This window comes from Candoia aspera, chromosome 3 (assembly GCF_035149785.1).
Source record: "Candoia aspera isolate rCanAsp1 chromosome 3, rCanAsp1.hap2, whole genome shotgun sequence".
Lineage (NCBI taxonomy): Eukaryota > Metazoa > Chordata > Lepidosauria > Squamata > Boidae > Candoia > Candoia aspera.
The window spans coordinates 87,973,065-87,992,894 of NC_086155.1; the positions used below are offsets into that span (position 1 = coordinate 87,973,065).

Below are 19,830 nucleotides of genomic sequence, written 5' to 3' on the forward strand. Positions count from 1 at the left end.
TTCTGAGAGTAAAATAGTCAAATTTCCCAGCTTATAGCTAAATTCTCTGGCATACCTACAAGAACTCTCTGAATTCTAGCTAAAGCCTCACAATAAGATGAAATTGTTTTGTTCCAAATATGCTTGGTAAGGAAAACACCGAATATGAACTATATAAATGCTTTTCATTTATTTTTAAAATATTTATCATAAAGACTATACCTGCTTTTGGAGCTTCATTTGGCTGTCCTCTAATTCACTATTTCTAATGGTTTCTTGATGTAACATTTGCTGCTGCTGCTGCAGACTTTGCTGTAGAACAAGATTTTGTTCACTAGTTGACTGAAGATTGTCATTCTTATGCTTTATTTCTTTCTGCAACCTCTGCACCTGGAAAAAGACTAATGATGAGACTAACAAGGCAATTCATTTTCTCAGCTATTTCACGTTTAGCAGAACAGTCTGCTCTCTCAATATATGCTACTACATATCAAGTCGTGGTTCTTATTAAAGTCTATTATAAATGGAAATAAAAATCTACAATATGGGCTATATCTGAAAACACGCTTTAGCTTAAAATAATTAGGAATGAATTCTGATTTTCAGAGTCACTTCCATATTACGAAACATCATGCTCTCTATGCTCTCTATCTTTAGCCATTGCTGAAGTCCTATTGTATTATGAAATCAGTGAAGTTTCTCTTCTCTCACATTTCATTCCAGCAATATAGTTAACAAAATGAAATTAAATTTTTCTGTTGTCTAGTAGAATCCTATTTTTTCTGTATATACACTCAAGTATAGAAAGATACCAAGAATACACGGGGAACAAGATAAAAAGGAGCAAGTTTACCTCTTCAGACTTCTTCTCCAATTGCTTTTCAAACAGCATTTTATTTTCTTCTAGATGATCTAAATATAAAGCTATATCTTGCTTACAGATTTCTAATGCTGTCTGTAATTGTTTGACCTAATTAAACAGAAGAAAACATATCACAATGGAAAAAGACTAGTTGCTAGAAATAAGGCTAGTCTATTAGCTACCCTGAGAAACAAGCTACATTTGGCTCTTGCCGTCCCTGAATGGTTTTCATCTCAGGTGATTATTATAAGCACATTAACATGATGGCTATTTGCTTTTTCCCCCCTTCCTTTTTTCCTTGTATCTTTCCTATTTTGTAAGCCCTGATGATAGGGTAGGTTTTTATTAATCTCTGAGGTGCTCTGGAAGCCTCTATATACCTGAAAAGTGAAGTGCTATATTCAATGATCAAGCCATTTAAACAGTAGTAGTAGTTATAGTAATACATTCATATAATGGTAGAATCACTTAATAAATGTTAAAGATTTAAAGGAAATAACGGATTCATGGATCTTTTCTTTAATGACTAAAACAGGTTACCCATTACTTTAGGCCAAAAGTTAAATCAGTGCAGGGGATTCATCTGCCATTCTACTACTTTTCATTTTGAAAGAAAATGAAAAATAAGGAGAAACTTTAAACAATACAGTAGAACAGAAAGCTACTGGAAGCTCTGAGAAGCCACAAAAATTGTACAAACCTTGACTGTTTCATCAGTAAGTTGGTCTTGTAATTTCTTTAAAGCTTCATCTTTTTTTATTTTTTGTTTTTCCGTTTCCTGTTTTTATTCAGAGTCAACAGAATATTTGATATTATTAAAAAAACTGGGGCTTTTCTATCATATTTCTGATAAAGAGAAATTCTCAAGCAAATTGACCGTTGTCTGTTTTTCTATAGAAGAAAAACCCGCAAGTATGCTGTCCCAAGCCATTTAGATTAGATTCATTATCTAGACTTCCCTCCCATTTTGCACAATTGTATTATTATTTTTTTCCAGGGCTTTTTTTTTCAGGTTTTCATACTTTAGGCATCTTCCTATCTAATTTCACGTTCCTATTTTTTAACTCTGTGTCTCACGCACCAACCAAACAGCTATGCCACCAAATCAAGAAAGGTGCAAGCAATGGAAAAGGCTCTGTCTCATCTATAATATACTGCTTTCTTGACTGAAGCATCTCAGATTTGTTGATGGTGACGATGGGATAGAAGATAGTAAGAAATCATAATTCGAGACACATCAAGATACTACAAAAAGATGTAAAATGGTAATATGCACATCAGTTGAACTCAATGACATGGACACAACTTTGCAGTTTTCTTTGTCACTATATGCACAAGATTTGCCACAACCTCCTTCCAGGATGTATTTGAACATCCCAAAGTAGCCTACACATTGGCATTTCCTGATAGTCTCCTATCCAAATCTTAACCAGGCCCAATCTCATTTAACTTCTGAGCCCAGACAAGGTTGGCCAGGTGCTGCCATTTGCTGAGACACAGAGATGTGCAAATTCATAAAATAAAATATGAACAATATATTTAGCTGATCCAATGAACAAGTGACTGTTGAGCAGTGCTGAGCTTCAGGGTTGTGACCGTGGATTTCTTGACATTTCACTGGCAACTGTGGCTGGCATCTTCAGAGGCAAGTTGGTCTGCTATGCAGACCACAAGCAACTGAGCAGGGACTGACTGGGCTCCTAACTTTATAGCCAGGTAACCTGACTTCTGATTAGTCTTTAGATGAGCTGGTTTCCTATCGGTGCAAGGTTGGTGAGAGCTGGTCTCTGTTTGTGCCCGATTCTGATTGGTCATTTTGGTGGTGTTTGATCCTGATTGGTCCTTTGTTCATGCTAGCTTGTGATTGGTCACTTTTGGAATGCTGATCAGCCATAGTTGCCGGCGAAACATCAGGAAATCTGTTGTCTAGACCCTGGTCACTAAATCCCAGAGCTCAACACCGCCCAACAAATACTGGCCATGAAAGCCTAGACCAGTATCTTGAACAAGTGACTATTTCAAGCCTAGAAATGTGGTCTGTTCTGATACTGCTATTTTAAAATCTTTAATTAGGGGTACTGAAAGTTGCATCTGGGACTTTGTTAACGCAAAGCTTCTTAGTATTAACAGTGACTCATTGTGCCCATCAAAATTGTTTTTGAGATGCTAAAAAGCAAGGAAACAATCTGTGAACAATAATTTTCAAGCAATACAATCCAAGTTCCAAGAACCATCGTTGTTTAAAAAATGCTACCTCTTTGCTTTCTGTTAGTAGTCGATCCAATGATTCAAGCTGATGCTGTTTATATAAAATATCCTGCTGGAAAACAGACATTGTTTTCTCTTGTTCCAGAAATTGCTGGTTTTTAGTTTCTAGTTGAGACTGAAGCTATATAAGAAAGATTTTTTTAACAATATCTTACAATATACCTCCCCTATTCATCAATATTACAAGAATGCCCCCCCAATATTTTATAGTGATCTGGAAGATAGATTATCATATTTTAACACAGACAAATAAATTGACAGCAATAGTGTAAGATTAAGACTGGGGAAAGAAATAGAGATACAGGGACTGAGTACTGAAAAAGCAGAGCATTTGCTATAGTTTCTGGGCTATTGTGGGCTTTAAATGAACTTTGAGAAACCTGCAGAAATATGTTTACAACTATCTCACTCACTGTTGAACTCCAACCCCCTTTCATTACCAGTCTTGTGCTGCAGCACTGTTTTTCCCCAGTTAGAAAGAACACTGTAGTGATATACTGACCACAACTTTTGATATTTCAAAGCCTGCAGCTACAACTTCCAAGCAGTGCTATTTCTTGTATAAGGGAATACTATACAGCAACAGCAGCATTAAGAAGCCATCGCAATACATGCAGGTATGACAGAACTGTGTTGTTGCTCTTTATCTATGTAGGGAACAAGTCCTAGAATTGTTACTCTGATTATTTTTCCTGACTTTGGAGAACTAAGATACATGCAGGATTTGAAAAGGAAGAGGAAACTACTCCTTTTCCTTGGCAACTACTGTTCAAGTTACCCTTGTAACTTGAACATTTAATTGTACATTTATATTACATACAAGCACTTTCTCATGTGAATTGTGGGAACAATGTAACCAAGAAGAGTGAACACACTCTAATATTTTCATATCATCAATAGATAGTGTCTGTTTCCTGGAAGCCAGCTGTTGTTTGCCTGTTGAAAACAGAATAGCATGGAAACTGTTCCTTGTGGCAAGGCACTTGTGGGGAAAAAAAGCACTCTACAGTACAATATTCTATCAGTTGGAATACTAGCCTATTCATTTCTTGAAGTCTGCAGCAGCAAGGAAAAAAAAAAGTAAAGCCATGCAGTACTGCCTCCACAAAGAACTTACTGCATGAAATAGCTCCTATGCAAATACTTTTCAGATGGCCATGCTGTTAGCTGTTTACATATAGTCATCAAGCCCAGAAGGAATATGGCAGAGGTATACCTCTTCTAAGTGCAAGAGCCCACAAAAAAAATAGTTGGGAATGGGAGGAAGTTTTAACTTCAGTAATTCATATTACACAACTTTGAGACTTACTAAATCAATTCGTTTTTCCATCTCCTTGTGTTGCTCATGACTAATTAATTTTGTTTTTTCTAACATTACAGAGAACTGCTCTTGCTCTTCATTGATGTTTCTTTCCATGCTTTGAAGCTGAGAGTTCACTGCCTAGAATAACAACCATATTTTTGTTTTTTACAATTTGACAACTAGTTAAAAATATTATATGGAAGTTTTGGTAGCTACTATCTCACTGTACAAGTGCAGCTAGAAAATTAGCATAGGTATAAAATCACATACACAATTCCATACAGAAATTAATTTTAAAAAATTGCATTTTAAAAATTACATTAGAAATATGCTCTGAATAAAAAAAGAATCTTAGCACAATTTGTTTAACATCATATTAGATTATTGTATCTCCTTCTACTTCAAAATACTGAAAACAGGGTAAAGCACTGTTACCAATAATTCCTGTTCCAATTCAGTATTTCTTGCAACCGCAGTTACATAAGCAAAAGTTTTTTCTTCCAACTGGTTTTCAAGGACGGAAAGCTGAGAGGATTTTCTTGCTACCTACAAAGAATATGTACACAAAATGAAATGAACAAGGATATAGTTTTATATAAATGATGGTAATTTCCACATCCTGAAGATTGTTGCATCAATGCCAGTATGTGTTTTTTCAGGGTTTAGGGCATCGGTGATGGCAAACAGAATCAGTTGTATTTAAGAATATACATACCTACATATATTACAAAGCCTAAACTCATTCATATTCACAGTTCATCCCATTTACCTATAATCTTAAGTCATTTCTCTTTTGCTTTTTGTTAAAATAAACAGCATATATCAATCATGCTTGGGACAAGAAGTACATAGGTATCCGCTGTTTTTTATGACAAAAGAATGAATATACTGTTGCATTAGATTTGGGCTTGTGGAACTATGCCACAATGGCTATTATACACTTGGACACTGACAAATTATCCAAAAAGGCCTTAACCGTTCATTGGTTCAATTGTGAGAATAATCTTAAGTCAATGTGAATTATCACTGTGAAAGAAACCATATCGAAAGGAGATCTCAGCACTAATGACCAATGAGCTCATTCTAGCCAGAATATATTATTATAGGTGAATTAATGTTATATTCTTGGAATTTTAAAAATAAAGTTAAACCAAATAGCTCTCAAGAACAGACTTCTTTGTTTCCACTTACTTCTCGTTCCAAGCGACATGATTTTGCAGCTTTCTCTAATAGCTCTTCCTGTATTGTTTGAAACTGACTTGTTCTCTGGGCAATGTTGTTTTTTAAAGCAGCACTCTCTTCTTCTGATTTTTCCAGCTTAATACGTAGCTCTTCTAACTGTCTAATTAATATTTGCTTCTCTTTTTCAAACTGTTTACTGATAAGTTCCAATTGTTGGCATTTGGTCCCTTTAAAAATGAGACAATAATGTTTAGACATTTATCAAAATTTAGAAGGTACAATACTATAAAGCCATGCATTTTTATCTAAGTATTGTTAATGTTACAGTCCATTCTTAGATCTGCACTGATGGTTTAGATGCATACATTAGTCACAATATTTTGGTGCAGAATTTCCTCTTACCTGGTAATAAAAATATAGTAACATAGAACTAAAATGTTTGCTAAATTATGTCATTTAAACCCAGCTACCTGAAGCCAGTGTTTTACCTTACCTAATAGTGGGGCAAATCCTGTTTTAGATATGTTTAAATATACATATATATTTAAACATATGGGGATGGGGTGCCCCTCTGTTCACCAGTGAGAGAGGCTGAGGGTGGGCACAGTGAGTGGGATGGTTAGGCCCTAACTGCACCGAGAGCGGGAGCTGGTGCGCTGGGGGTCCTGCCATCACCCGAGGTTGACTGAGCATGGGCGAGGATGTGTGTGTGGGGAAGGGGACTCTTATTTCAACCTAGGGTTTCTGGAGGTCCGGGAGTGGAGGCAGCTGGGCCTAGGAACTTTGGGGGCTGTAGGCCGGGTTATGCCATTGAGGTGGTGATGGGCCAGGGATGCTACGACAGGAACAGAAGGGCAGGCCATCTTCAGGGAAGATGCCCCTGGTGTTTGTTACCAGTGGTATATTCTGGTCCTCTGGGTCAGACCCAGGCCCTGGACAGCACATCCTTGAGGGCCCTGGTCTCTGGCTCCTGCTTCTTAATGCCAGGTCAGTTAACAACAAGGCCCCCCTCATATGTGATTTGATCACAGAGGAGGGGGAAGACCTGGCGTGTATCACCGAGACCTGGCTGAGCATGGAAGGGGAGGTGCCCCTTTCGGAGATGAGCCTGGCCAGGTTTCAGGTGTGGCACCAGCCAAGACACCAGGGCAGGGGAGGAGGGGTGGCAGTTGTCATCTGAGAGTCTCTAGTGGCCTTCAGTGGTACTGCTCCACAAGTGGCCTGTTGTGAGACCCCGTTTTTCAAGTTGGGTTCCTGAGAACAGTTGGGAGTGCTGCTACTATACCAGCCTCCCTGATGTATAGCAACCTCCCTGCCTGAGCTGCTGGAGGCTGTCTTGGGCTTGGCGGTGGAGTTCCCCAGACTTATGGTTCTGGGGGACTTCAATCTGCCATCCCTGGGGCATGCCTCGGAGGCAGCTCGGGAGTTCACGGCCACCATGGCGGCTATGGGCCTGTCTCAGATTATTCAAGATTACTCGGGACAGCGGCCTCACACTGGACTTGGTTTTCTTGTTGGAGCAGTGGCAATGTGATCTGAGGGGAGAGTTAGACCTGTCCCCGTTGTCATGGTCAGACCACACCCTGGTGGCCCTGAGATTCTCTTATACTGCCCCACTCTGCAGGGGGGCGGGACAGTTTTTCTGCCTATTGAAGATATGGGTCAATGTGTGTCTTACTTCTGCAACTTGCTTGCCATCAAATAAGCTTCTTGTTTTCTTTCTTTGATTACTTTCTTTGTTACAATGGCAGTTAGCTATTTCCCTCTTACCTCAAACTCTGAAACCATGATATGGATTCGGACCTACTGTCCCTCTAATGGCAACAAAAAAAGAACTTGATTCTGGTAGAGAATTTTGCTAGAAAAGAGAAGTGAATTGCTCTAATTTTCCCTTCCCAGTGTGGCCCCCAATGCTTATTATTCTGTTCACATTTCAACATGATATGGATAATAAAACTTGCCATAGAAATCAGGTGGTATGTAGATCAGAGATGGGCAACCTGTGATCACCAAGAACATTCCAGAAACATTATAAAACATCCAATTTTAAGGAGCATTACTGAGGGGGAGGGGTATCTTTCAAAAATAATAGTGAACATAGAAGCAGTTTGCCTCCCAAAAGCTTCCAGTGCTCATTCTTATCCATAAAAATTGAGAAAAGGATTGAAAATTAGACTCGTCTCTTGCTGTGTGGTTATCTGCAGCTCACAAAAACATAGAGCAGTTGATGGCTCCAGCTCCAGAAAGTTGCCTGTCCAACGCAGAAGAATGTCATGTCCCAAAGGAGAGAAATTACTTCAGTAAATGCCATATCAAGCATAACCTTGACCTACCATTTCTACATAGCCTAGGAAGTGATCTGTTTAGCTTTATCATCTTCTGAACCACTGTGGTGCTGGTAAGGTTTAAGCATAATGGATGTTCTCGCCATAAGATCCACTTATTGTACTTTCAAGTAGACTATTTTGGAGAAGCAACTATCTAGTATGTTAGAAACAAATTATATTTTTTTCACTTAGATGTGAAGAAATACGGTGCCTTTACTACTGAGGTCATATAACCATTATACATACCTGTCTGATTACCAATGAGTTTTACTGGTTCAGTTTCTAGGCCATGCAATTCTTGTCCCACATTATCTTCAGAGAAATCTTGACCTAGCTTACAAGCCAGATATTCTGCCTGAATTTTCTGAATTCCTACTTCCTGAAAGTTAATTTTTTGCCTAAGAGAAATAAATAGTATAGGGTAATTGGTTTATATTTTATAACTCATGATGAATTTACTTAATCCTTAACAATATTCAATTAAAATAATACCTTAGCTCTTTTTTCAGGAGACTATCTGTTTCAGAACAATTACTGGGTATTTCATTAGAATGATTATCCTAAAAAAGAGGGGCAAAAACAGACACAAATATAAAACAAAATTTGTTTTAACTGATTGATTGAGAAATCATTCATGGAGACCATCTAGCCTAAACTAGAAAAAATGTAATTTTTTAAATAAAATATTTAATCATATGCTCATCCATTGAAATCAGAAGCAACTAGAAGTAATTTTGATAGAGTTCAGCTAGGATTTCCTCTCATTCCACCTCCATAACACCCTAAGCCATTTTAAATATTGGAAAATTGTGAGGATATTTCCAAAGAATATGTAAAATAAATGTGAAAAGAATGAAAAAGAAATATATTCTGTATATTTTTGTCTCCTCTACATCATTTCAATTTTTTATTTCCCTTTCCTCATTATTAGTTCTTCCCTTATATCAAAAAAGGGACTGTAATTGATACTTTATAATATCTATCTCTATCAGGAGCAACTATGCTTCCAAGAACACAAGAAAAGAAGAATGGCATAACAGTTCCTGTTTGGAAATGCTTTCTTTATCTACATAGCATGCTATTGGCAGAATATTCTAGAATAATTATCCAAGATTCATTTTAAATACTTCATTAGCTATTCAGCAACAGTCAGTGTACTAGTCAAGGAAGGCATGTGTAAATGCAGCTATCCTGTTCATTCAGAGGAAATTTTAAAATTTACTTCTTTAAGCAAGAGCCCATATGTCCTCTCATAAATCCCATCTAAGACGGGGGGTATCCCTAAAGTGGTGTCTCAAAGGCTGGCTTACACCACATGATAAACCCTTAGGTCATACAACATATTTGTATCATACAACATATTTACCACTGGTTTAATGTGATAGCTGTTTCAAGCAATATGCTAAGACAATGATTGGGCTACCATAACATCCTGAATCACGTATTAGTCATCTCTATTACAGTCCAGTGTAATTAATGTGTAAATCCCACCATAAAGTAAAACAATAGTTATTATAAGGATTACACAGATTTTTGATCCTTCTATACAGGAATAGAAGCGCTCATTCCTTTACACAGAGAAGAGCTTGCATTTTGTCCACTCTAGAGTTCATACATGAATTATAGTCCTGCCTTAGGAACGAAATGAGCTGGGTGACCTTGGGCCAGTCACTCTCTCTTAGCCCTAGGAAGAAGGCAGTAGCAAATCATTTCTGAAAATCTTGCCAAAAAAACTGCAGAGACTAATCCAGGAAGTTGCTAGGAGTCAGTGTTGACTCGAAGGCACAGACACACGCATATACATGCACACAGTTCATACATCTTTCAAAAATATCAGAGAAATTACTGTACCTCCTTTGATGAGCTTTGGGTCAATTGGGAAATAACATTTTCTAAAGTTTTCAGTTCAATTTTTGAACTTTGAATTTCTTGACAATACAAGTTAAGGTGATCTTTTTGTTGTGCAATTAGTGCTTGTAAGTCTTCATTTTCATTTATTAGGGCATTTTTTTCTTCAAGTAGTACTTTTTGTTCTTGAAGTTTATTTTCAAGCATCTGATTCCTTTGCTGAGAATGTTTGAACAGAAATTCCATTTCAGACATTTTTGCTTCCATGCTTTTAAGGTTTTGTGTTCCAATACAGTTCTCTTCAGTTAATTGTCTAAAATACAAAATACAGTGGAAGAGGTTCTTCAAGATTATGTAATTCTCAACATGACTTCTTTGACAATAGTTGTTTGATTTTCAATTTTATTTTGAAAGAGGATTCTAAAAATCAGGCTGTACATTTACATACAGTCTTGCAATATGAAATCTTCATTCCATCCTAATGTTTTTTTTTAAAGTCAGTCACAGAAAACTAATAACTAAAATTAAGTATCAATAATCTATATTTGACAACTTGGAGCCTACAGGCACGAAAGAACACACAACCTATCCATTATATAAATTGGCACATGCCAATCTTCATCTTTAATATCTACATGTGTATGTGTGTATGTATTATATGAGTGGCTGGATAATGTAGTGGTTAGAATGCCACCCTTTGATGTAGGAGACCGGGGTTCAAATTCCGGCTGGGACCTACCTTACCAGTTGGGGTCCTTGGGCAAAAATGCCCTAAGTCTTCACCTGCCTACCTCGAATATGAGACTGACACAAACTAAGAGTCATGCTGGCTCAGACGTTGCCCAGATTAACAAGTTCTGCGCCAGATGTTGGGGAACCAGGACTATCTGACGATAAGTGGGCTACTGGAATAAACCATACATGGACGAGACAAGAGAACTTGGAATTGATGGAATGGTACTACAACAGTAGACCTAATGAGAGGGGATATATGAAAAGTATGAGGGAACTATGGATGGACAGAAGAACTGCATCCACACTAATTGAGAAACAGCTACTGTAGTTACCCAATGCTTCAACAAAGTGAAGAGGAAGCTGCTCTCACAACTTGAGATAGACCAACTACACATTACATCCCAGACTCAAGAAGACCCAGAAGATCAACTGGAGGTGCAGCCCACCTGAAGCTGGAACATCACTGCCACCCCCTCCATTACAGAACACAGCAGTTGATATGTGGCATAAGATGATGGATAAATTAGCTACTGTCAACCCGCGAGACCGATTACCAAGGCTCAGTGGAGAAGTACCATCAGATTGTATGCTAGACAATGCCAATAGAGCCCTCACAACAATCCCCGCTACCACCATAACTCAAACCAATGAACCAGTATACACTACAGCCACTGTAATCCTGGAGATGCTTGGCTAAACAATCAAAAACAGCAGTACATACCACCCCCCACCCCCAATGATGTTGGAGGCTAAGATCAAGGCAACTCAGAGAGAAGTTAGCCAGCTGGTGGAACTACAGAAGGGTCTGGAGATTAAGGATAAGACTTGGCTACTGAAAAAAATACAAGGACCTGACTCTATCTGAAGCCCTAGAGACTGCTAAACAAAGGCTCACAGCACTGGCTACCAGGCTAAGGAAATACACTAGAGAAGCAGAGATAGATGCCCTGTTCACCAAAGAACCATACAAGGTGTATTTCCAACTGCAGTGCAACAACACAGTAACAGCAGAGCCATTAACAGCAGAAACTGAACAGTGCTGGAAGAACTTATGGGAGAAAGAGAAGACACACAGCACCAGTGCAAAGTGGCTGCAGGACCTGAGAGCAGACCACAGCAATCTCCCAGAACAGGAACCAGTCACCATCACAGTAGCAGACATCCAACAGCGGGTCAACAACATGAAGAGCTGGTCAGCACCTGGCTCGGACATGATCCACACCTACTGGCTAAGTAGTGCATGAATGCCTAGCAGCACAGATGAACCAGCTGCTAGCAGCAAGCTCCCACCCAGACTGGCTAACACAAGGTAGGACTGTGCTGATCATGAAAAACCTCCACAAGGGAACAGCACCAGCCAACTACCAGCCAATAGCTTCCCCACAACATGGAAAGTCCTCTCAGGTATTGTAACCACCAAACTACAGAACCATATGAGCCAGTACACGAGCACAATTTGGAAGGGCATTGGGAAAACACCAGAGGCTCAAAACACCAGTTGCTCATAGATAGAGCAGTTGCCCAAGACTCAAGGTCTAGGCAGACCAATCTGATCACAGCCTGGATTGACTACAGGAAAGCCTATGACTCAATGCCACACACATAGGATTTGTGAATGCCTGGCACTATACAAAGTCAACAAGACACTAAGGACCTTCCTCAAGAACTCAACAGGACTGTAGAAGACAACACTGGAAGTCAACTCAAGACAGCTCATACAAGTGGCTACCAAGTGCGGCGTATACCAAGGTGATGCACTGTCCCTGCTGCTGTTCTGCGTAGGCTTGAACCCCCTTAGCCAGATAATCACAAGGACTGGATACAGATTCAAGTTCAAGAGTGGAACTATCATCAGCCACCTCCTCTACATGGGTGACATCAAGCTGTATGCTAAGAGTGAACGAGACATCAACTTACTGATCCACCTGACATGGATCTACAGTGAGGACATTGGGATGTCATTCGGACTACAGAAGTGTGACTGGATGGTAGTAAAGACTGCCCTTGTTTTTCAGAAGTGGTTTGCCATTGCCTCCTTCCTAGGGCTGAGAGAAAGTGACTGGCCCAAGGTCACCCAGCTGGCTTTGTGCCTAAGGCAGAACCAGAACTCACAGTCTCCCAGTTTCTAGCCTGATATCTTAATCACTACACCAAACTGGCTCTCAAAACTGCCCAGAGTCCCTCTTTTGGGGGAGATGGACGGTAATTAAATTTGAATAATAAATAAATAAATAAAATTTCATGTTTGTCTAAATACCAAAGTCAAGCATAGACACTTACCTCAACTGATCTTTCATGTTTTCAAGCTCACTTTTATAGACATTACATTGTATAAGCAACTTCTCCTTTTCATTTACACAGTTCATTAACTTTTTTTCTAAAATTTGTTCTTCAACTTGGACCTAAATAAAAGAAAAATATTATTCAGAACTAATCAACCTGCTATTTATCAGAATAACAAAGTAAGGCAGAAATCCTGTTAAACAGTCTAGTACAATACTCTTTGGAAAAGGCTGACTGCTGTAGGAGGAAACATAAGGATGGAAGTGTTTAGTTCCAATGCTTCCATTTGTCCTTTTGTATCACTTAGCTGTACAAAGATCTGAAGTGTGTCTGTCTAAATGAAGATACAGAAATTATATTTCTATATTTAGTTCATGTTCTATAGGGCTGACTGCCGAATAGAATAGAAAGTCAGCATTATATTTAAATTACCACCATTTATAGTTGCCTAAAAAGAAATGATGATAAATATTGCTCACTGCATTCACATGTGAAAACATCTTAGCTTTTTTTAATTGGCTCTAGAACGCCAAAGCTTTGGAGTTTAAAGTGCTAATTACAAAAGAAAAGAAAAGAGCCACAGAGATGAATTAACTAAAAACTATCATGCTCCTTGTATTTGGATAAACAGTTCTGGCCCAGTCTAAATTTGTTGCACTTTCAAGGGCTTTGAGTTGTAGGCTTATTTTAGTTTTAAATAAAATAAATAAAGCAGGTCCCCTTGATTTTTTTTTCTTAAACTTCATGGGAATAAAAAGTATATTGAACTATATCTGTAAAGCACTTAGCCCTATCTGGACTCAGATTGAATCCCTCCAAGACAGAGTGGCTTTGGGTTTGTAGACCTAATGACTCCAGAGAAAGACCATCTTTGACTCTGAACAGTTATACTCCCCCATGGTACAGATGGATCGCAATTTGGGGGTCCTCTTAGACTGATAGTTCCTACTTGGTTAACAGAAGACAGCTGTGGCTAGGAGGGCTTTTGCTCAGTTACAACTGGTATGCCAATTGTAACCATTCCTGCATCAGGAGGCCCTTCTCAGTTACTCATGCCCTAGCTACCTTGAGTTGGATTACTATAATGCGCTGTACATGGGTCTACCCTTGAAGAACATTTGAAAGCTACAGCTGATACAGAACATGGCAGCCTGGGTTGCCAGTTGACTTCCAAGTGCAATTCCAGCTACTGGTTGTCACCTTTAAAGTCCTGCATGACTCCAGAACTGGTTATCTAAGGGACTGTCTTCTCTCATAGTTATTTGCCCATCCAACCAGATCGAATAGGGTCCCATCTTTATGAGATTGCCATTTGACAGGGCCCTGAAAGTGGGGATTTTCAATAGCCAACACCGCCCCCCCCACACACACACACTCTTCCTGCAGAGATTGTCAGTACTGGCCCTCCTGTCAAGGCGTATCTGTTCCATTTAGCACAGGAGGAGGGTATGCTGTGATTAAAGATGGGGTTTGCAAGCACATGACTTCTGTATTTTCTTTTTTTTATATTTTTGAATTTGATTTTTTATATATAATTTGGGTTATTTTTTCTTGTTTACTTCTTTGTAGGTGTCATTTTATCCTGAGTTAGTTACCTAGAGCTTTGATGATTGGCTGGTATGCAAATGCAGTAAACAAACAAACGAACATAAATGTAATCATATGCATGTCTATTCAATTGTCAGCTAATTTAGGACAATTAGACTTTCTCCTGGGTAAATCTGTATCCTTATGTATTGTTATAAACTAGGATTATATTCTCTCTCTACCCTCCAAACTTAAATTTCTACTCTTGTGCCTTTAACAGCAAGGAATTATGTTTCTGATAGGAATCTGATTTTTGTTGGCCAAGTTGCAATTATAGCAGAGGCAAAAGCATATTACTGTAGAGAACAGTAGTGACTTTAGTTTTAGCACTAACATTTGAGTTCACAGCTCCATGGCATATAAAAAATTCTATTAAAATTACCAATATCTTGGGATTCTTTTCTTACCTTTTCCAGTTTATTCGTTATTTTCTCTTTGTATTGTTTAAATGTTCTTGTCAACTCCTCAGCATTATATAGTGCTTCATTTCTTTGCTGTTCAGTTCTTTAAATGAAAAAAGTAGCTAAGCTTAAACAGGTAAAACAAAATAATGGGTCATCAACAAAAAGACAGAACTTTAATACAACAGCTGAACAACAGAGAGTAACATATATTTGTTGGATTTCATTCAAACACATCTCAATTTTTTAAAAGCTTTACAGACTCCTACATGATGATCTTCAAAATGGCAAGGAACTCAAATTACATGCTTTTTCAAAAGGAATTAAGAGTAAATTTAGCTTTGGTCGAACATTCCTTCATAAGCAGAACTATTTTGAATATGGCTTGGAGCACAGCAGCAAACTTCAGCCTGAGTACTTATATCATAGAATATGCTCATTCACTAAAACAGACCAACAGCATAAGTGGACCAATAATTTTCTACATCTGTTTTCAAACCAATAAATTCAACTCTGAGAACAAAACCCGAAATGCATACAAATTGGAAATGTCAGATATTATTTCCTCCCCCAACTAGAAAACTGCACAATTGAGGCACTACCATTTATTTCCATGCCAACAACAGCTTTGTAGATGCAATGGACAGATGCAGAGAACAAAGAATCCACTATTTGCTTAACACTCTGCATGTTCAAACCAGTTCCTATAATATTTAAAAGGCAGGCCTGGATAGGGAATCCTGTGTTTCTACATGCTTTACATCATGACTTTCTTTATATCACAACCCTGGAACTATAAACAAAAGAGAAAAAAATAGCACCGCTATTTCTATGTCTCTGCAGAAAAGATCACCGTCTTTGGCCCTTCCCCGATTGTTACCCAGCAGCAGCCATTTCATCAAAATAACCCAATGATCCTGCCAGTCATAATTGTACATTTAAGCAGATTCCTGAGCCAGCACTTTTCTTTTTTCCCCTATTCAATTTTGCCTTGTCTACTATATCTTTTACATTATAATCCTGATTATATGACTCTACTGAACTATGTAAAATTCTTTAGGAGCTATTTTTGGTTAAACAACCATTTAAAATGTTTTACTAAATGAATATGTATGTATTGTAACACTGTGTAATAAGATCTAATAAATGTACATACACATTTTGTTGTATCTATCTTTTTCCAAAAATTGTGCTTGATGAAAGAGAAAAGGAATGAGACAGATAAGGTACAGGATTTCCTTTGGACTCACACTGCACAGAACCTCAATGAAGTTATTAGCAATAAATAAACCAAGAGATTCCAGCCTTATCTAAACCTAGAATCACACTGACATTATTATGGTTGATTGAACAATCAGTCAGATGTTTAGACTGGATTTGGCATTTTTGTCCCCTATCGAGTTCTTCCCAAGCACCTGGGATAGGTAGATGTTGTTGTTCAATAATATTAAAGGTATCAACGCAGGATGTAAGCTGTTCCAAGTAAAGCTGCCTTTTGCAATAGACTGATGGTGATTTTGTCAATGTCAATGGTGTTCAAGTGGTGCTCCAGATGTTTTGGAATTGCACCCAAGGTGCCTATTACTATTGGTACTATCTTTGCTTTTTTCTGCCACAGTCATTCTATTTCTATTTGCAGGTCCTTATATTTTGTGATTTTCTCTAGTTCTCTCTCTTCTATTCTGCCATCTCCAGGTATAGTAATGTCCACTATCCAGACTTTTTTGCCTTTCTTATCAACAATTGTTAAGTCTGGGATGTTGGGTAGCAGATGCTTGTCTGTTCGAATTCTAAAGTCCCAGAGCACTTTAGCTTCCTCATTTTCTATTACTTTGTCTATTTTGTGGTCCCACCAGTTCTTGCTTGGAGTCAAGTGGTATTTCTTGCAGATATACCAATGCACCATTGTTGCTACTTTGTCATGCCATCGTTTGTAATCAATGTGCGATCTTCTTTGCAGCAGCTAACTAGGTGGTCCACTGTTTCTTCAGCTTCTTTGCTGAGATGGCATTTGCTGTCTGTTGCTGTCTCCTCAATTCTGGCTTTATAGGCATTTGTTCTTAAGGCTTGGTCTTGTACAGCCGGAATTGGCCCTCTGTCTCTTTCTTCAACTTCCCTGCTCTTGGCCATTGCCAGGTCTTGTTATTATCTGCTTTGCCTGCTAGTTTTTTTAAAATGTACTGACCATGTAATACTTTGCCTTGCCATGTCTCTTTTCTATTCTTCATTTTGTCTTTCTTATAGGCCAGTTTGGTATTCAGTAAGCCTTCATGGTGTACTAGCTTCAGTACATCTTCTTTACTGTCCTTCAGATATTCTTCCAATGCCCCTTTTTCTCCTTCAACTGTCTGGTGTACTTGCAACATTCCATGCCCACCTACACTCCTTGGTAAATAGAGTCTGTCAACATCACTGCATGGATGAAGGGCATGATTCATTGTCATTATTTTTCTGGTCTTCATATCCAGGGCTTCTAGTTCAGCTTGAGTCCAGTCCACTATTCCAGCTATTCCAGTCCATATAATGACTGGAAATGCCAAGGTGTTAATAGCCTTGATGGTATTTCCACCACTGAATTTGGACTTTAAGATCTTCTTCACTCTTCTGATGTATTCACTACTAACCTTCTTCTTGACTTCAGTGTGCCTGATGTTGTCAGCCTGAAGGATGCTCAGGTATTTGTAAGAACCTTCTTCATCCAGACTCTTGATGTTATTTCCATAGGGCATCTTGATTCCTCCAGTTTTCACTATTTTTGCCCTGTTGATGGTAAAGGTGGCACATTTGTCAAGTCCAAACTCTGTTCCAATACCTCGGCTGTATATTTGGACAGTGTTGAGCAGTGATTCCAATTCAGATGGTGTTTATCCATACAGCTTTAGATTCTCCATGTAAAGGAGGTGGGATAGCCTGGCAGATGTTTTTGATGTCTGATAACCATGGCCTGACTTGTTCAATATTGTTGACAGAGGAATCAATGCAATGACAAAGAGTAGCAGTGATAGTGAGTCTCCTTGAAAGATTCCTCTCTTGATGTTTACCTCTCCCAGTCTATCACCATTAACCAGCAACTGTATCTTCCATTGTGCTACTGATCTTTGCACGAAGTTTCTGATGTTTCTATTGACTCCTGTTATTTCTAGGAATTTGATTATCCAGTCATGTGGCAGGGCTGTTGTTGTTGTTGTTATTATATCCACTGCAGGATGAAGGCCTCTTCACTGAAGGTTATGGACTATAATCTACCACTCTGGTCCAGTGCAGGATGGTAGTTGGTTGTTTTCTGACTTCTCATTCTAGGGCTAAGAGAGAGTAAATAATATATTTCCTTAATAATGTTTGATGTTTGTCAGAGGCTTGTCCCACAAGCCATAAAACTCTTCTGGTTCTTCTCCTCTGTCATGAATTGTACAGGAGGGATGGGAGGGGAGTAATTGCTGCTTGAGAACAGAGACAGTACCAACCAACATGGCTGAGATGAGACTCAATTGTTTTGGCTATCGCTCTAACTGAAAACTGACACCAACTTGAGGAATGCAGCCGGGAATGAAGTTAGAACTGAAAGCAGTTATCAATCTTCAATTTCAAACGAAAGGCGGGAAACAGGATAAGCTAAAGGGGAGGGTTCCAGGGAATTTGATTCACTTGAGTCTTTGAATGGATAGGGACTGTATCTTAATAAAGAAATTCTTTCCTGAGACCTGAATGGTTTGCAGTGAGATTATTCACCATTTAGATATCTGACCCCACAACCCTCACAATGTTCTTTATATATTTCTAAGGCTAACCTATCTCTTATTATCATCTCCAGTTCAGAAAGAAAAGGAAGGTATTAAAATTTAATAATTCTATAATATTTTTTAAAAACTCAAAGAAACAAAGAAAATAGCAAGATTTAAAAATAATTCATTAAGAGTTTCAAATAGCATGGAAATTCTTGCTTTACTCATTCATTTCTCCTTATGATGGACAGCACAAGCCACATATAATTTCTCAGGGCCTTGATATACATATACAAAACCATTATCTCCCACTCATCAAAATCAAACATAAAAAATCTAAGTCTAACAAATGCAATATACCTGAGAAAGCACTGCTATTTTCTCTTGTGTTCAAGGAATTTTTATTGGTTCAAAAAGCAGTACAACCTGATTTGTTTATATATTCAACATGCACACACATACACATCCATATGACATGCCACAAATACTGCTGAATGCTACTCAACTTAAAAATATTGCTCAACTTAAAAATTATTCTGTGCAAAAATTTATATTGTCAAGGTTTAAAAAATGCATATCATTTGTCACCTCTTTCCTTGTTTGCTCCATCCAATTAAATCATGCTTCATTTTTCTATAATCCTCCTTTAATTTCTGCAAATCATATTCTTTTGCAATTAGCATTTTCTGGCTTTCCTCTAATTTATCTTCTGTATTTCTAAAGACAAATGAGAATATAGTTTTTAAAAACAAAATACTAGTTTATTTATAGCAAAGATATTGGATAATTAATATTAACAGCTGGAGAGCATTCTCACCTACCCCACTCCAATCCTATTTTCAGTATAGAGATTTGAAATAAACAGCCAAATTAATATACTAAAGATCAGAATATTATTAACAGGTAGTTCTCAACCTACGACCACTTGGTCAGCAACCGTTCCAAGTTACAACAGTGCTGAACAAATGGTGGTAACAACCAGTCCTTGGAGTTCCGGCCATCCCAGCACTCCCACGGTCACATGATTGCAATAGGGTGCTTGGCAACCCATTCGCACTTACAACTGGTTGCCAAGTGCTGCGTAATCACGTAATCACCATTTGCAACCTTCCTTGCTGGCTTCCTCAGAAAGTCAATAGGGAAGACAACAGGGAAAGTCGCAAGTCGCTGGTGTAAGTCTCCCCCACCCATGCACCCTCCCCCAGCCCCTCTGTACTCGCCCCATGCCAGCCACTTGCACACCGCCATACACCATCCCCAACCTGTGCGGCACCTCTAGCACATCCCCTTGCCAACCCGCACTGCGCCTCCAGCGCACCCTTCCTGACCCCTT

The 19,830-nt window shown here is 38.5% G+C and overlaps 1 protein-coding gene across 1 annotated transcript in view; it reads right to left on the minus strand.

Moving 5' to 3' along the window:
- CCDC18 (coiled-coil domain containing 18) overlaps positions 1-19,830 on the minus strand; it is a 40,905-nt gene that overhangs the window by 14,101 nt on the left and 6,974 nt on the right. Inside the window, exons 5-17 of the mRNA XM_063298306.1 lie at positions 19,086-19,214; positions 14,782-14,878; positions 12,785-12,906; positions 9,773-10,082; positions 8,414-8,481; positions 8,168-8,319; positions 5,604-5,821; positions 4,848-4,958; positions 4,419-4,550; positions 3,096-3,230; positions 1,542-1,619; positions 833-949; positions 202-369 (exon numbers count right to left, since the gene is read on the minus strand). Coding sequence (XP_063154376.1) covers positions 202-369; positions 833-949; positions 1,542-1,619; positions 3,096-3,230; positions 4,419-4,550; positions 4,848-4,958; positions 5,604-5,821; positions 8,168-8,319; positions 8,414-8,481; positions 9,773-10,082; positions 12,785-12,906; positions 14,782-14,878; positions 19,086-19,214 — 1,837 coding nt within the window. The remainder of the gene's footprint in view (positions 1-201; positions 370-832; positions 950-1,541; positions 1,620-3,095; positions 3,231-4,418; positions 4,551-4,847; positions 4,959-5,603; positions 5,822-8,167; positions 8,320-8,413; positions 8,482-9,772; positions 10,083-12,784; positions 12,907-14,781; positions 14,879-19,085; positions 19,215-19,830) is intronic.